Source organism: Babylonia areolata, chromosome 1 (genome assembly GCF_041734735.1).
Source record: "Babylonia areolata isolate BAREFJ2019XMU chromosome 1, ASM4173473v1, whole genome shotgun sequence".
Classification (NCBI taxonomy): domain Eukaryota; kingdom Metazoa; phylum Mollusca; class Gastropoda; order Neogastropoda; family Buccinidae; genus Babylonia; species Babylonia areolata.
This window is the reverse complement of record NC_134876.1, coordinates 53,227,743-53,242,300: the sequence shown is the minus strand read 5'-3', so window position 1 is coordinate 53,242,300 and position 14,558 is coordinate 53,227,743. Positions and strand designations below refer to the sequence as shown.

The 14,558-nt window shown below is 44.8% G+C and overlaps 1 protein-coding gene across 3 annotated transcripts in view; it reads right to left on the bottom strand.

Moving 5' to 3' along the window:
- Positions 1 to 14,558, bottom strand: part of LOC143283989 (dnaJ homolog subfamily C member 13-like) — a 79,986-nt gene that overhangs the window by 55,496 nt on the left and 9,932 nt on the right. For all 3 annotated transcript variants that reach the window (XR_013055471.1, XM_076590498.1, XM_076590507.1), the window contains exons 10-18: positions 11,644 to 11,741; positions 11,072 to 11,140; positions 10,451 to 10,533; positions 9,810 to 9,982; positions 8,732 to 8,831; positions 7,815 to 7,922; positions 6,806 to 6,961; positions 1,301 to 1,357; positions 667 to 788 (exon numbers count right to left, since the gene is read on the bottom strand). Coding sequence is in view for 2 of the 3 variants with exons in the window: in XM_076590498.1 (XP_076446613.1) it covers positions 667 to 788; positions 1,301 to 1,357; positions 6,806 to 6,961; positions 7,815 to 7,922; positions 8,732 to 8,831; positions 9,810 to 9,982; positions 10,451 to 10,533; positions 11,072 to 11,140; positions 11,644 to 11,741 (966 nt within the window). In the remaining variant the exon portion in view is untranslated. The remainder of the gene's footprint in view (positions 1 to 666; positions 789 to 1,300; positions 1,358 to 6,805; positions 6,962 to 7,814; positions 7,923 to 8,731; positions 8,832 to 9,809; positions 9,983 to 10,450; positions 10,534 to 11,071; positions 11,141 to 11,643; positions 11,742 to 14,558) is intronic.

Here is a 14,558-nt window from a genome sequence, read left to right as displayed (position 1 = left end):
CAGTGATCATATAAAGTACCAACATAGCAATTTGGTCCAAAGGAACAAGATTATTCTTTCTTCAAAACAACACATACTCTATAAAAGTAAAATGACAAAAAAAGAAAAAAAAAAGAAAAGAAAAAAAAAGAAAAAAAGATTACATACATTATCCTAGGAAAATATGTCTTCAAATTTCAAACGACATTCATCCAGATCTTCTTTTCTGTGCTTCCCTGTCACTAACCTTTGGTGCATGTCTGTGATTCTGAGTCTGTTTTCCTGTCACTATGTCTAGAGTACACATCCACATACAGGTAAGTGACAGGTAACACTTGTTGTGAGCATGCAACCGTTGGTGCTCTGAGTAGGTAAGTGACAGGTAACTAACCTGTTTGTGAGTATGCGACCGTCAGTTCTCTGAGTGCACATGGTGGTGTGCAGGTATCATAGAGTTCACACCAACAGACAGGTAGGTAATATGTACCTCACCTGTTTGCAAACATGTGACTGTCAGAAGTCAGAGAACATGGCAGTATTCAGGTGTCATAGAAAAACACCTACTGACTGTAAGTGACAGTAACTTCTATTTGTGAGCATGCAGCTGTCAGTTCTTTGAAAGAACATGGTGGTGTGCAGGTGTCACAGAGTAAATACCAACAGACAGGTATGTAACAGGTAACTCACCTGTTTGTGAGCATGCGACTGTCAGTGCTCTGAGTGAACATGGCGGTGTGCAGGTGTCTGGGCAGAGCCCCCTCTGCCAGGGCCAGGTCCTGCATCTTGGCAGCAATCTCTGCATCTCCCTCCTGCGCATTACAGTACAGTATAGCACAGCGCAATACAGTACAGTATTGTGCAGCATACCATAGTGTAGCATAGAGTAGGATAGTATAGTATTGTAGTGTAGCATAGCATAGCAATAGTATAGTATAGTAAGTCGAATAAAGTATAGCATTGCATAGCATGGGACGATCAGTCCTATGCCTAACTGATCTGGCCATGGTTCCCCCGGTGACAATACACATGCATATTTGGATCATCCATTACCCCAGACTGATCAACTGCTTAGACACACAACATTTACATGTGTCAGAATATACCAAGATAGAAGAAAATGATTAGTTCCAACAAAATATCAATTTTCTGATGAAAAAAGTAACTACTAAATATTCATTGATAAATGTAACTTTTGCCAAAGCACATGTCATCATACACAAGCCAGCTAGACTGATAGTATCACCCTGTCCAGTTTTGTCTCCTGACTGCCTGTGGTTGCTAACAATTTGCCGATGTAGCGTAGCCAGGTAAAAGTGTGTACCTCAATGATGGCTTTCATCACCATGCCAGCCCCTTTCACGATGGCCATGGATGGATGCTGAAATCACACACAGCAAAAACAACTGAAACTATGTTTTTGCATAACTGTAAACCTAAGGAAATACGACAAAAAACTGGTCACAGACACAGGCAGACTGAGAAACAAGAGAAAGAAAGCTCTCCAGACACACACAGAAGTTTGCATGAAAACCATTCATTTCAGACCAAATAATGAATACACAGGAAACCAAACAAAACCAAAATGTAGGAAACAGTATCAGATATATAATTCCTTGTGATATAAGAAAACTGTTGACACTCAAATTATACAATATATATATTTCTGCACAAAATTTACAACTTTGTTGATTAAACATCAAAATGCATTTATATTTTCCTGATCATTTACATTACGTTCAACAATAAACATTTTGTACAAAAATATTTTTTCTTGCATTTTGAAAGTATCTTAATTTAAAAAAAAAAAAAAAAAAAAAAAAAAAAAAGTGAAATTTTCTACCTAAAATTACGTTTCAGTAACATACTTACCGTGACCCACTTGTGCAGACTCCAGCAGGGGTCTGACATTCCTGTCCTGTGCAAACTACTATCTGCCTATGCGGAGAAAACGAAAGTAGCTACGGCCGATAACCTCCAGGAAGTAGGTAACCTCCCCTTTGCCCCCCTGACTAGCGCCCTGTTTTTACAGCAAATCGCCGCAAGCAGCACAGTGTGCAGGGAGAACAGAAAGCGGGGAGGAACGGGAGGGTCTTAAATGTGGGTCATGCTAAGTATGTTACTTAAACGTAATTTTAGGTAGAAAATTTCCTTTTAATTACACATGCTTAACTGTGACCCACTAGTGCAGAATGGCACGACAAGGTGGAGGGCTCGTCTGTTCTATCACCAGTGCACTGTGATGGCCTGTTGTGTGACCACCGCAGAGGCAACGCCTCTTGAGCCATCATCCCTAAAGCGATAGATGTCCCTCAAGTAGAATTCGATGAAGGTAGAGTGTTCTGTGTCACCTAACGATATTGGTGCGGGCAAAGAAGACTGAGGTCTGCAGCTGTATTGTGGGAGAGGTCTGTGGACCACAGCTGTGCTGATAAATGTAGCGCAAAGAAAATCGGGTCATTGTGTTGAATCCACACTTTACTGAGAGCCCTTCGAATCAAAGGAAGAGAAGGAAACACGTACCCTATAGGGTTGTCTCACTTGAGCGTGGTTGAGCGTCAATGCAAGGAGGTGCACATGTGGTTTGATCTGATGATTCCACATTGGTTGTGGGTCAACCGTGGAAGTGATATATGTGTTTGAAGGAAACTGTGGCACGAGACAGAGGTAGCCCACCATGTTGGGCTTGCCTTAGGCTTGCCGTAGAACTCCTCCATGCGAGCTGACAGGCGATGGGCGCTCCCCCCGCCACTTTTTTGTCGCTGCCAAAAAACAGCACTGGCATTTTGCCTATGCATAGAATGGCAGACATTTGGCAACAAGATACTTGAGGTCCCTGGTGTCTCTAGGACAAGGCTGTGTAATTGCCCAGGTAGGTACCATCACGAAGGGGCATACGGAAGGCTTGGTGGCTTCTCTACCTGACTGTGGCATGTTGGAGCAACCTGCAGAAAGTTGTCGGCAGTCAATGGCTGGGTTGGATCGGGCTATGGGAGTGCACTTCATGTGCCTCCAGGTCACTGAGTCTCATTCTGTGGTAGAATTCCTAATGGAAGAGGGTTTCCATGGGGAAAATTTTTGCTGAAGGTTCTTTAGTGAGAAAGGGGACCAGATCCATGACAGGCCTCTGGCTGTGTGTGGTGCGCACTAAGTCTGGGATGGAGCGGGGCGGGGGCAGGGAGAAAAGTGGCTCTGGATGTGTTGTACTGGCCATTTATATCAAATCACTGATCTGACAAATGTTTACAGTATGGCCATTGCAAAATATTATCAGTGGTTTCTTAATTGCAAAGGGAAATCGTTTGCAGCTTAGTCTTTCATGAAGGACTATGTCTCTAACGCTGGAAGTCAAATTGCACTGGGACTTAGTGCTGTAGCCTTGGGGGCTAACTAGCCTTTGGGACCTGTCCCACTGGTGACAGTCCTAAGGCCCTCTTGATCGAGGGAGTGGGGATGCAACTTGGGCAAAACACTCTCTACTATCAATTGTATGATCAAATTCTGGCCCAGATAGTCAGGGCAGCAGTTGCTTCCTCTGCTGTTCTGATGGTGACTGTCGTACACGACTGATTATCATATATTGTTCCTAGGAGGACACCAATCAGCATGGGTAAATCAGGAAACAGCTGCTGTGTGCTTGAGGGAAGAAGGTGTCCACCGTGCAGGTTCTGCTGAAATGTAAGGAAGCCGGAAGGAGCTGATGGGGTCTTGTGGTGCAACCATGTGTCTGAAAGACATGGTGCTTGCTTCCAAAGTGACAAAAAAGTCATCCTCTGACAGGCCCTTGACTGAAGGCTGGGGCTGCATGATGGGATAGCCTGTCTAGGCTAGAAACCCCTGGAAGTGTTTCATTGGAAAGACAGTGCTTGAGAAGGGATGCCCATCTGTAACCACAGCAGTGGTTGTGTGTTCAGGCTGAAAGGATCTGGCAGGGAAGACCAAGTGCAGAAAGTGCTTTCCAACGCCAATAGTTTGAGACGTCAATGCTGGATCTCTGTTCAAGCAAGGTGATGGGGCAAACTAATGGGCTTGAATGCGGCATCTGCTGTGCTGGTATGAGCGGGCAGAAAGGTGCGCCCCTGTGGCTAATGAACGGTTCGTTGTGCTTTGTGAGACGCACCCGTCCTCGTCAATATGCCTTTCTCCCGAGTATAGAGGAAAACAATTATTACCCAGGCCTTCTGCTACTAGTGAGGAGTGGAAGAGATGGACTTAGGGTGATTGTCTCCTGCCCAGTGGGAAGTTTTTGGGCCTGCTAAAACTTGGAAGGCAAAGACAGACAACCCTTCATGGGAGGGCTGGCTAGGATGTAGGGCCCATGTGGAGCTGCTGTCACAACCACAGTGCATAACAAGAAAAGAATGGTAATAGGAGTGGCTGCCTGCAGAGGACTGTGTGCAAGTGTGGGGGGATGAAGAACCCACAAGTTCTGTGGCCACTAGCCTGACAAACAGCAAGAAAGGTGCAGTGGCTGTGCAAAGTTGTGTGAGCAGAACCCAATGAGAAACTGAAAAAACATTGTTGGTGGACAGCACTGGGGGCAGGAGTGACGTGCTGTGTAGGTGGAAGGGAAGTAACTACAGCATCCATTGCCTAGGTTACTAATGTGGAGTTGCCTCGCTTGGCACCGATAATCGACGAAAAGGATTATGTCTTTAAAGCACATATCCCCTGGTGTGACGTTTCCTCGTTGTAAAGGGAGGAGTGTGATGCTGTGTGTGGGAATCCGTGGTTCGATGCCACCGTAACCCACACAGCTGAATACGGCCACAAGGGGGATAATTATAATGTCTTTTTGCTGCCGTGGGCATCCCTACCCAAACTGGTCGCCATCGGATGTGAGACAGTCCGGACATGTAGCATGACGGCGCTGTAAGCCAGTGTTATGGGCGTCGTGGACGAGGGGGTGGCAAGTCTGTTGGCTTGCTGTGGGATGTGCATCCCCCTGTAGCTGAACGGCGGTCCAATCTTGTGAATAGTTCATGCCAGAGGACTGACGTTCAGCTGATGTGTGTTGACAGATAAAGGGATAGGCAAGATCGGCCCGAGCATTGCCGAGTGGCAGGATCGAGTTATCAAGAGGCACTCCGATGTGGAATTGCTGATATTAGTCTGGGTAACAGCGGAGTTAGGCAGTGGGGCAGAAGAAACCAGCACTGCCGAAGGTCAATGGGCTGTGCACGCACCTGCTCTGTGGGCAAGGGGCGGAGCAGGCGCAAGGTGTGGCACCAGTGCATAATTGCTGCAGCAAGTTAACAATGGGTTGCTGGTTGTTTGGCTGAGCAGCTTGCTGAGATGCCATTAGTGAATGGGAAACAGCAGCAACCGGCAGTGTGGCAGATGGGGTCATCACCGCATAGCTTGGAGGGACCGTGCACGCACCCGCACTGCAGGCGAGAGGCTGTGCTGGTAAAAGGGAAGTAACTGTGGCAGTCACCGGCAAGGGTGCCGAAGCAGGAGTTGTCTCCCTTGGATCGGACACTCGGGGACAAGGGGAGGGTGCACGCGCATGGGCGAGCATGTCCCCTAGTGGTCCACCTTTCTCCCTACACATGGCGAAGGCATCCATAAGCGCCTCAGTCGCCATAGGATCTGAGACGGAAGAGGCATGCCGCGTGGGGGGGCGCATGATCCGATGTCACAGCCGCCGCCACGAACGCATCGCATATAGGGCCCACTCTAGCGTGCGGATCCAAAGCCAGTGTATGGTGTTGTTTTCCCAAAGGAATTATGGCACATTCCATTGTTGAGACTGTGGGCATGGGCAAAGTGATACAGGAGATCAACTCGGGCGTCCTGCCAACTGGCAGGGCCGAGAAAATGCTAATCACGTCAAGTTCGTTCGCGAATTGACATGAATAGCATCAATGGCACCACTGACCTGAGTATGGGGTAACGAACCCCTAGAAGTCACCGGAGGAGGTGCAGGAGCTGGTGGAGGTCTGGAGTCGACCAGAGGGAGCGGAGGAAGTGGAGGAGGTGGCGGGCTGGCGTTGTTGAGAGAGCCAGAAGTAGAGGGCCCGGAGTGTCCACAAATTGATTGCTATCGCACCTTAATTTTAGCCCGATCTCCCAATCGAACCATATAATTATGTGACCTGGTTGAAGACATAATTTGACAAAAAACAAGAACGCCAGAGAATCGACAGACAGAAAATACGAAAAAACTTAGCCGTATGAAGAGCACAGGAAGAAGAGGGCGCTAGTCAGGAGGGCAAAGGGGGGGTTACCTACTTCCGGGAGGTTATCGGCCGTAGCTACTTTCGTTTCCTCCGCATAGGCGGATAGTAGTTTACACAGGACAGGAATGTCAGACCCCTGCTGGAGTCTGCACTAGTGGGTCACGGTTAAGTATCTCTATCACCACTTTTGTTTTGTATTTGCATTTCTTTTAATCACAACAGATTTCTCTGTGTGAAATTCAGGCTGCTCTCCCTACGGAGAGCGCATCGCTATACAACAGCACCACCCATTTTTTTGTGTTTTTTCCTGCGTGCAGTTATATTTGTTTTTCCTATCGAAGTGGATTTTTCTACAGAATTTTGCCAAGAACAACACTCTGTTGCCGTGGGTTCTTTTACGTGCGCTAAGTGCATGCTGCAAATGGGACCTCGGTTTATCGTCTCATCCAAATGACTAGTGTCCAGACCACCACTCAAGGTCTAGTGGAGGGGTAGAAAATATTGGCGGCTGAGTCGTGATTTGAACCAGTGCGCTCAGATTCTCTCGCTTCCTAGGCAGACGCGTTACCTCTAGGCCATCACTCCACGTAATATGAATGCATATATGAACCCACACTCAAGGTGAAGACTCTTAAGTGACTACCAACCTGGAAGAGCTTGAAGATGATGCGTCCATTGGCAGCGACCATTTCCAACAGCATGTCAAACTGTGTGCCGTCTGTGGTCTCACTGTAGGGGGCGCACAGGGCAAAGGTCAGAAAGTCCAGCATTGCCGCAATCACCAGAGCTCCAGACTCATGAACCTCAAGGATAAAACAGTACATGTGATGGAATAGGATTTCGAAAAATACACACACACATGTACCAACACACACACTAAATCACTTATTAAGGAAATATATATATATATGAATGTATATTTCACCGAAATTTGCAAAACATCATATCTAAGCACATCTATAACTATATATTCATATAGACAGATAGATATCTCAATATATATTTGTATGTATATCTATATACATACCTTATCTATCTATCTATCTATCTATATCCTTAAAGAAGAACTATCTTAAATACACCTATCTATCGCTCTCTCTCTCTCTATATATATATATCCATATCTATCTATCTATATATAAATATATCCTTAAGAAGTGACTGTCTTTTTTCTTTATTCATTTTTACTTCAATTTGCTACCACTTTTCCGTCAAAAGAAACTGATTTACTTCATTTCTATCTTGTGGTGAAAATGTGAGCTGTGATCCAAGTGTATATGAAATAAAATAAGTTCCCTATACTTCACTGACATTTTCATAAAATCATTCTGCTGTTCAGAAGAACAAGTCGGTATCCAAGCTGATTCTTCTGTGACTGACAATTGCAAACCCCAATTTCACATATGTTGATGACTGGTCTGTAAAATGTGTGACCATCTGTTACCCACCATTCGGGCATCCATTCTCCAATTTCATGGTGCTGAATGTTTCCATTATGCACTGAAAAGTGATACTTATTGCAGGAACTTTAACTGCACATCAGATCTTGGGTTGTATGGGGAGTCATTAGTCAAACACAGCAACCCACAGCTCACAATGGGTTATCATTGTACAGTATAAGAAACCAAATTGATTCTATCGGTAACAATTGCTTACCACATGCTGGTTAAACATCTCAATGAGAGCTTCCAGAAACTTCCTTGATGACATCAGAGATGTTTTGTTCAGCTGTTCTTGCCTCAAGTCATAGTTATCGTGCATTGGCTGAAAAAAAAAGATAAAAAAGCAGAACTTTACACTGATCCATGAAACAAACATTAATCAAAAATAACACCAGCAACATGTATCAAAGTAAAACAAGAGGCAATTATCATAATGATCTAGGAAACCAATATAAATCAAAACACAATCTGAACAACAAGTATCAATTATAAAATGAAAGACACTGTGCTCAAACATTCAAAACTTCACAGACTGATGTCAAGTAATATTACAAAAAAATATATAAAAAAGAAAAAAAAAGATGAATAACTACACAGACTATATCAATATATGTTGGGATTTCTCAATCGCATTTGTTTTATTGTACTGGGTAACACTTTTCAGTGGAAATACTCCAGACCTATAGTAGTTTCTATACTGGTTTATTGTTTATGTCAACTGAGTGGACAAGAGTAAGCTGTATCATTTTTCGCATTTGCATGCCTCTGGAGTTTCATCCATTATACAATAAGTCTCACTTGAAAATCTGCTGATAATCACTCTTCTTTACATAATTTGTTTGCGATATATGATAAGCAAGTACTGATTCAGTTAACAAAGATTTCCTCTTATTTTGTTGTTTCTTTTCTGTGTGTGGTGTGTCTTTGCTGTGGCATGTGTGTGTATGTGTCTGTACATGCAAGTGCATGTGTGTACTAAGTGATTACGATACATAATAAAAGAAAAGGTGACAACAATATAAATAGTGCATACAGCAGGCAGCATGAAGTTCATAGGATCTGGAAGACCTGACAACAATGAACACACAAAACAACAATACATGTATTCTTCTCCCTGCATTACCAACTGACCTGCATCAGAGCACAGAGCATGTCAAGAGCCGCATGAGTGACTCCCACATCGTTCCGCTTTAATGCTTTCACCACTTTCAGTCCCACTTTCTCTCGCATCCTGCAACATGTCCACAAGTCGTGTCAGAATGACAACTTGTCCTTTGGTTCCTTTTCTCTTCCTTTCTTTTTAGAAATACTTCATTTTCAATTTATTAGAATGAACATTTTCCAGGCCAGTTCTGTTGTAATCCTGACACAAGCAGGATGGTACCAACATCAAATGAGGTTATCCACAAAAGAAGATTGTGCACTGCTGCTAATTTGCTAATTACAGAGCCTGGCTGAACAAGAATCCCTCTGCCAGAACACCACTGCAACAACAATCCCCATTATCATACTGACACACAAGATTTTTTCACGAACTCACCACAGATACGAAAGTGGTAAAGCGAATCAAATCAGAGTTACCCAGAAAGCAATACATGCATGCCCCTAAAATGTGAGATAATCTTTACCTTTTTCTGCCTCTATTCGTAATATATCCTGACATCAACGAAGTACTGCTCATTCACATATACACAAGAGCATATACATGTGCCTGCACACAGTGACACACCCTACTCTCTCTCTTATTTGAAAGTGCCTCTTCTGCATCAGAGATAATACACCAGAATAACCACCCATTCAATTGTCAGTGACAACTAAACCTGCTTACGAACTAGTAGAAATGCTCTCTCCATTTTGCCTCTTGGACAACCATTTTTTTAATGTTTCCATGATAAGTTGACTGAGCGGTCAGCTTCAGTGCAGACCAATCACACCTTCTTCCTCCCAGTACATACTACTTTCTTCCATACATTATGTCTGCTGACTTGTCACTGCACTACCTGTGGTTACTTTTACTGTCTCTCTTAGGAAGAGCATGTAGAAATTTGGGGGTAAAAGTAGATTATTTACTTGTCCCCTGGACATGTAGAAATTTGCAGGTACAAGTAGATTTTTTTTTTTAACTACTTGTCCACAGGATAAAAAAAAAAAAAAAAAAAAAAAAAAAAAAAAAAAAAATCCTGGATTTTTCTATCCCTGTAAACCCTACCGGGGCAGCTCCGTGAAGGCCTGGAAGCCTGCCTTGGAGGCGACAAGGCGGCGCAGGGCGTGGAACTGAGCTTCCAGGGCCAGGTTGGACACAGAGGCCTGGTCCCCATCCTGCTCGATCAGGGACGCCAGTGTCAGGTTGATCAACTTCTCCTTGTTCTGGGCGAACAGACCCTGCAACACCACAACCACTGTGAGAACAGTTTGTGTCATCTCTATCAGGAGTGTAGAAAAACCCTCTGTCATTTCAATGCATAGCATAGTAAGTACAGGATCTCAAGTGTTTTCAAACAACTTTGGTCAGTGAATTGAGTATTCAATCACTATAATCTGAAAAGCAAACTATGACAATACTAAACATGAAGATCATCATTCACTTTCAAAACTGACTAATGAACACAAAGTACAGCATTCCAGTTAGGACTCTGCACTGGAAATAAAGCAGTGTAACTACAACATTAAAAGTTATCCAAATAAGACTTAAATGTTCGTCACAAATATATTCATCATTGTCTGAGAAATCTTGATACAAGTATTTCCAAACATGTGTATCTTTTCTAAATTAATGGCAACCAATAACTAATGGATTCCATCAGAAGAAATATGGACGGGTGACTGGCACAGTCATGGTGTGGTACTCACATCAGCGGTGACGGCATGCAGCAGCCCACTGTAGGAGATGTTGGCATTGAACCGGTTCACTGCCTCCTCACTCATCATCCCCGCTGAAACCAGGCCACAAGTACATACTCAGTGGATACACACTGGACAGTCTGGTCCTCTCTTCACATACATATGGTGAGAACATCAGCAGGACAGTCTGACCTAATGGTTTTTGATGGCGATGGTATTGGATCAGTAAGCAATGTTGAGGGAAACAGGTGTATGTTAGTTTGGTGTGGTAGTGGTGGAGAGTGTGTGTGAATTTCTGAGGAAAAGACTGCTTTGTTGGGTTGTTTTGTGACAAGACTTAAAGGTGTCAGTGTGCTTTCCAAACCTGTAGTTGACTCCTTTATGCCACTTACCAAGCTGTAAGCTTCTGGGATTTCACCCATTATATAATGTGTCTCTTTTCGACAGTCTACAGAATATCAAATAATTCTTTGCATCATTTGTATGTGAAGTACAAAAGAGAAATAATGATTCAGTTAGCAAAATCTTTCTCTGCTTTTGTTCAGATATTTTCTGTGTGGTGTGGTGTGGTGTAGAATCTCAAGGCAAGTACTGACAAGGTGAAATTCTACCAGGTAAAAGAAAACTTACGTGGTGGTGCCTGAATGAACTTCATGTGCTGGGCTTCCACCTCCTCATCCACTGGCACCGTGAAAGGACCTGCAATCATTATGTACTGTTATGTATCATGCATGGTTCTCATGGAACTCTCGAACAGATATGGCTAACAACAGATATGACCAACACAGATAATATTTTCTTAACATTTGTGTCATTATGCATCTTGAATGAAATGGTTCTTTCTTTCTTTCTTGTGAAGACACAGCATCTCATAAGACATGCTTCTTTTTTTCTTTCTGTATTCCAGGGCAGTAACTTACATGTTCACTCAAATCGATAGGTGAGATTTTATGTGTATGACTTTTTACTCCACCAAAAGACAGCCATTCTCTGTTTCTGTGGACAAGGATGTTGAATGTATTCACGTCTTGATACCCCACAAAATACTAATGCGTATCAAATGGTCTTTATTAGCAACAAAAAGATACCTCCCAACCCTAAAAAGATCACTAACGAGCAATCAAAAAAGAAAAAAAGAAAGAAAAAGAGATCAAATAAGATCATCTAAATATAATGCCATCTTCTGCCAGCAGAGAACACACCTAGCCGGAATCCTCTGTAGGTTGGACTCATCTTCACACACACATCACGGTTTCCTGATGCTCGCACACCATCCAGAATTGACGCAATCAAGGAATCTCTGCACACAAACAAAAGTCATGCTGCAGGCTAACACACTTTCAGCAGGAGAAGGGGAGAGAGAAGGAACTAACCTTTTTTTCTGCTTATGAGCATGTGGTGACAAAGAAAAAAAGTATTTACCAAGAATTCGCCCCCCCAAAAAAAAGTGGGTTGAGAGGATGTCTATGGATGAGGTTCATAATTCACACTGAAGATTTCAGCAACAAAAATAAGGGCTTGATAGACTGGAGGTGAGGGGAGATTTGTAACACTGAATTATAAGTTCACACCTTCCTTCAAAACTTGGTGGTGTGTCCATCGAGATCGATGATGACCATCGTTGTCATCCAGATGGGGGATGGGGGATGGGGGGAGGGTGGTGGTGGGGTGGGGGGAAGGATGCTCATGAATCTATCTGTGAGTGCGCAGATGGCTGAATAGTCCAATCTGCGCACGAAATGTTCGCTGACAGTTGGGGCAGACAAAGACAGGCATATCATTGTCAGGGAGCTTGTTTGCCCGTGACTTTCTGGCCTGCCTCTTCTCAACAGCTGCAGCAGTCCTGTTGGCCTCGCACAACCTGGCGCCTTTGTGCACAGCAGCGCGCCATTTGTCACGGTCCACTGCAGATTCCTCCCAGGAGTCAGGGTTGATATCAAACGCTTTCAGAGAGACTTTCAGAGTATCTCTGAAGCGCTTCTTCTGACCTCCGTGTGATCTCTTCCCTTGTTGCAGCTCGCCATAGAAGAGCCTTTTGGGCAGCCGATGGTCTGGCATGCGCGCCACGTGTCCAGCCCAGCGAAGCTGGGACTGCATCAGGATGGTGAAGATGCTGGGAAGGGTGGCTTTTGCGAGCACCTCTGTGTCAGGGGTCTTGTCTTGCCACTTGATGTTCAGTAGCTTCCTGAGGCATGTTGTGTGGAAGTGGTTCAGCTTCTTGGCATGTCGTTGGTACACTGTCCAAGTTTCACAGGCGTACAGTAGTGTGGGGAGAACTACTGCTCTGTAGACCTTTAGCTTGGTCTCAAGACTAATGCCTCTTCTGTTCCAGACATTTGCATTGAGTCTACCAAAAGCTGCGCTTGCTCTTGCAATCCTGACGTTCACTTCATCGTCGATTGTCACATTTCGTGACAGTGTGCTGCCAAGGTATGTGAACCGCTCCACCGCACTGAGTCTCTGACCGTTGACTGTGATGTTGGGCTCAACGTAGGGTTTCCCTGGGGCTGGCTGATGGAGAACTTCAGTTTTCCTCGTGCTGATGGTAAGGCCGAAGTTCCTGCTGGCAGTGGCAAACTTGTCGACGCTGAGTTGCATGTCAGCTTCAGATCCAGCATTGAGGGCACAATCATCAGCAAACAAAAAGTCTCTGATGATGTCTGTCATGACCTTCGTTTTTGCTTGAAGCCTTCTGAGGTTAAACAGCTTGCCATCTGTTCGGTACTTTAGGCCGATTCCAACATCGCCATCTCTGAAGGCATCAGTAAGCATTGCAGAGAACATGAGGCTGAACAGCGTTGGAGCCAGGACGCAGCCTTGCTTGACACCATTTGTGACAGCAAAAGGAGCAGATGTTTCACCATTGTCCTGGACTCGAGCCTGCATGCCTTCATGGAATTGGCTGACCAAGGAAATAAATTTCCGAGGACATCCGTACTTGGCCATGATCTTCCACAGTCCCTCTCTACTCACGGTGTCGAAGGCCTTAGTGAGGTCGACATAGGTGGAGAACAGATCAGCATTTTGCTCCTGACATTTCTCTTGCAGCTGCCTTGCAGCAAACACCATGTCAGTGGTTCCGCGCTCTTTCCGGAATCCACATTGGCTCTCAGGCAAATAACCTTGGTCAAGGTGTGCTGTGAGGCGGTTAAGTAGGATCCTGGCAAGTATCTTGCCTGCGATGGAGAGCAAGGAAATGCCCCGATGGTTATCACAGGCTTGCCGGTTCCCCTTTCGCTTGTACAAGTGAATGATAGATGCATCTTTGAAATCCTGGGGGATCGTCTCTTCTTTCCACATGAGTGAGTACAGCTGATGAAGCTTCTCAGTCAGCACAGTGCCTCCATCCTTGTAGACCTCTGCTGGTATGGAGTCTGAGCCAGGTGCTTTGCCACTGGATAGCAGACGGATTGCTTTCTGGGTCTCAAGAAGTGTTGGCGGATCGTCCAGTGCTTCGTTGGTGGGGACTTGTGGGAGACGGTCTATGGCTTCATCATTTATGGAGGAAGGGCGATTTAAGACACTGTTGAAGTGCTCAGCCCATCGTTCAAGAATGTTCTCCTTCTCGGTGATCAAGGTATTCCCATCTGCACTGAGGAGGGGGGATGATCCTGAGGATGTGGGGCCGTAGACTTCTTTTAAGGCATCATAGAACCTCTTCATATCGTGCCTGTCAGCATATCCCTGGATCTCATCAGCTTTGTCACTCAGCCACTTATCCTGCATCTGGCGTAACTTTTGCTGAACAGTCCTGCGGATGTCATTGTATGCATCCTTTTTTGATGTGGACTTTGGGTTGCTCAGGTGGGCTTGATGCAGACGGCGTTTCTCATCCAGAAGCTGCTTGATTTCATCACAGTTTTCATCAAACCAGTCTTTGTGCTTTCTGGTCATGGGTCCCAGGGTCTCTGAAGCTGTACTATAGATCAGCTCACGCAGGGTCCTCCAGTCAGACTCCACATTCTGGTTGTCCAGAGAGGCGGATTCCAGACGATCTTCCAGCAGCTCCACAAATGACTGTTTGATGGTGATGCTTTTCAGCTTAGCGATGTTGAGCCGTTTTGGAGCCTTCTGGCCTTGGGGGCGTCTCTTGGGTTGGATTCGAATATTCAGCTTC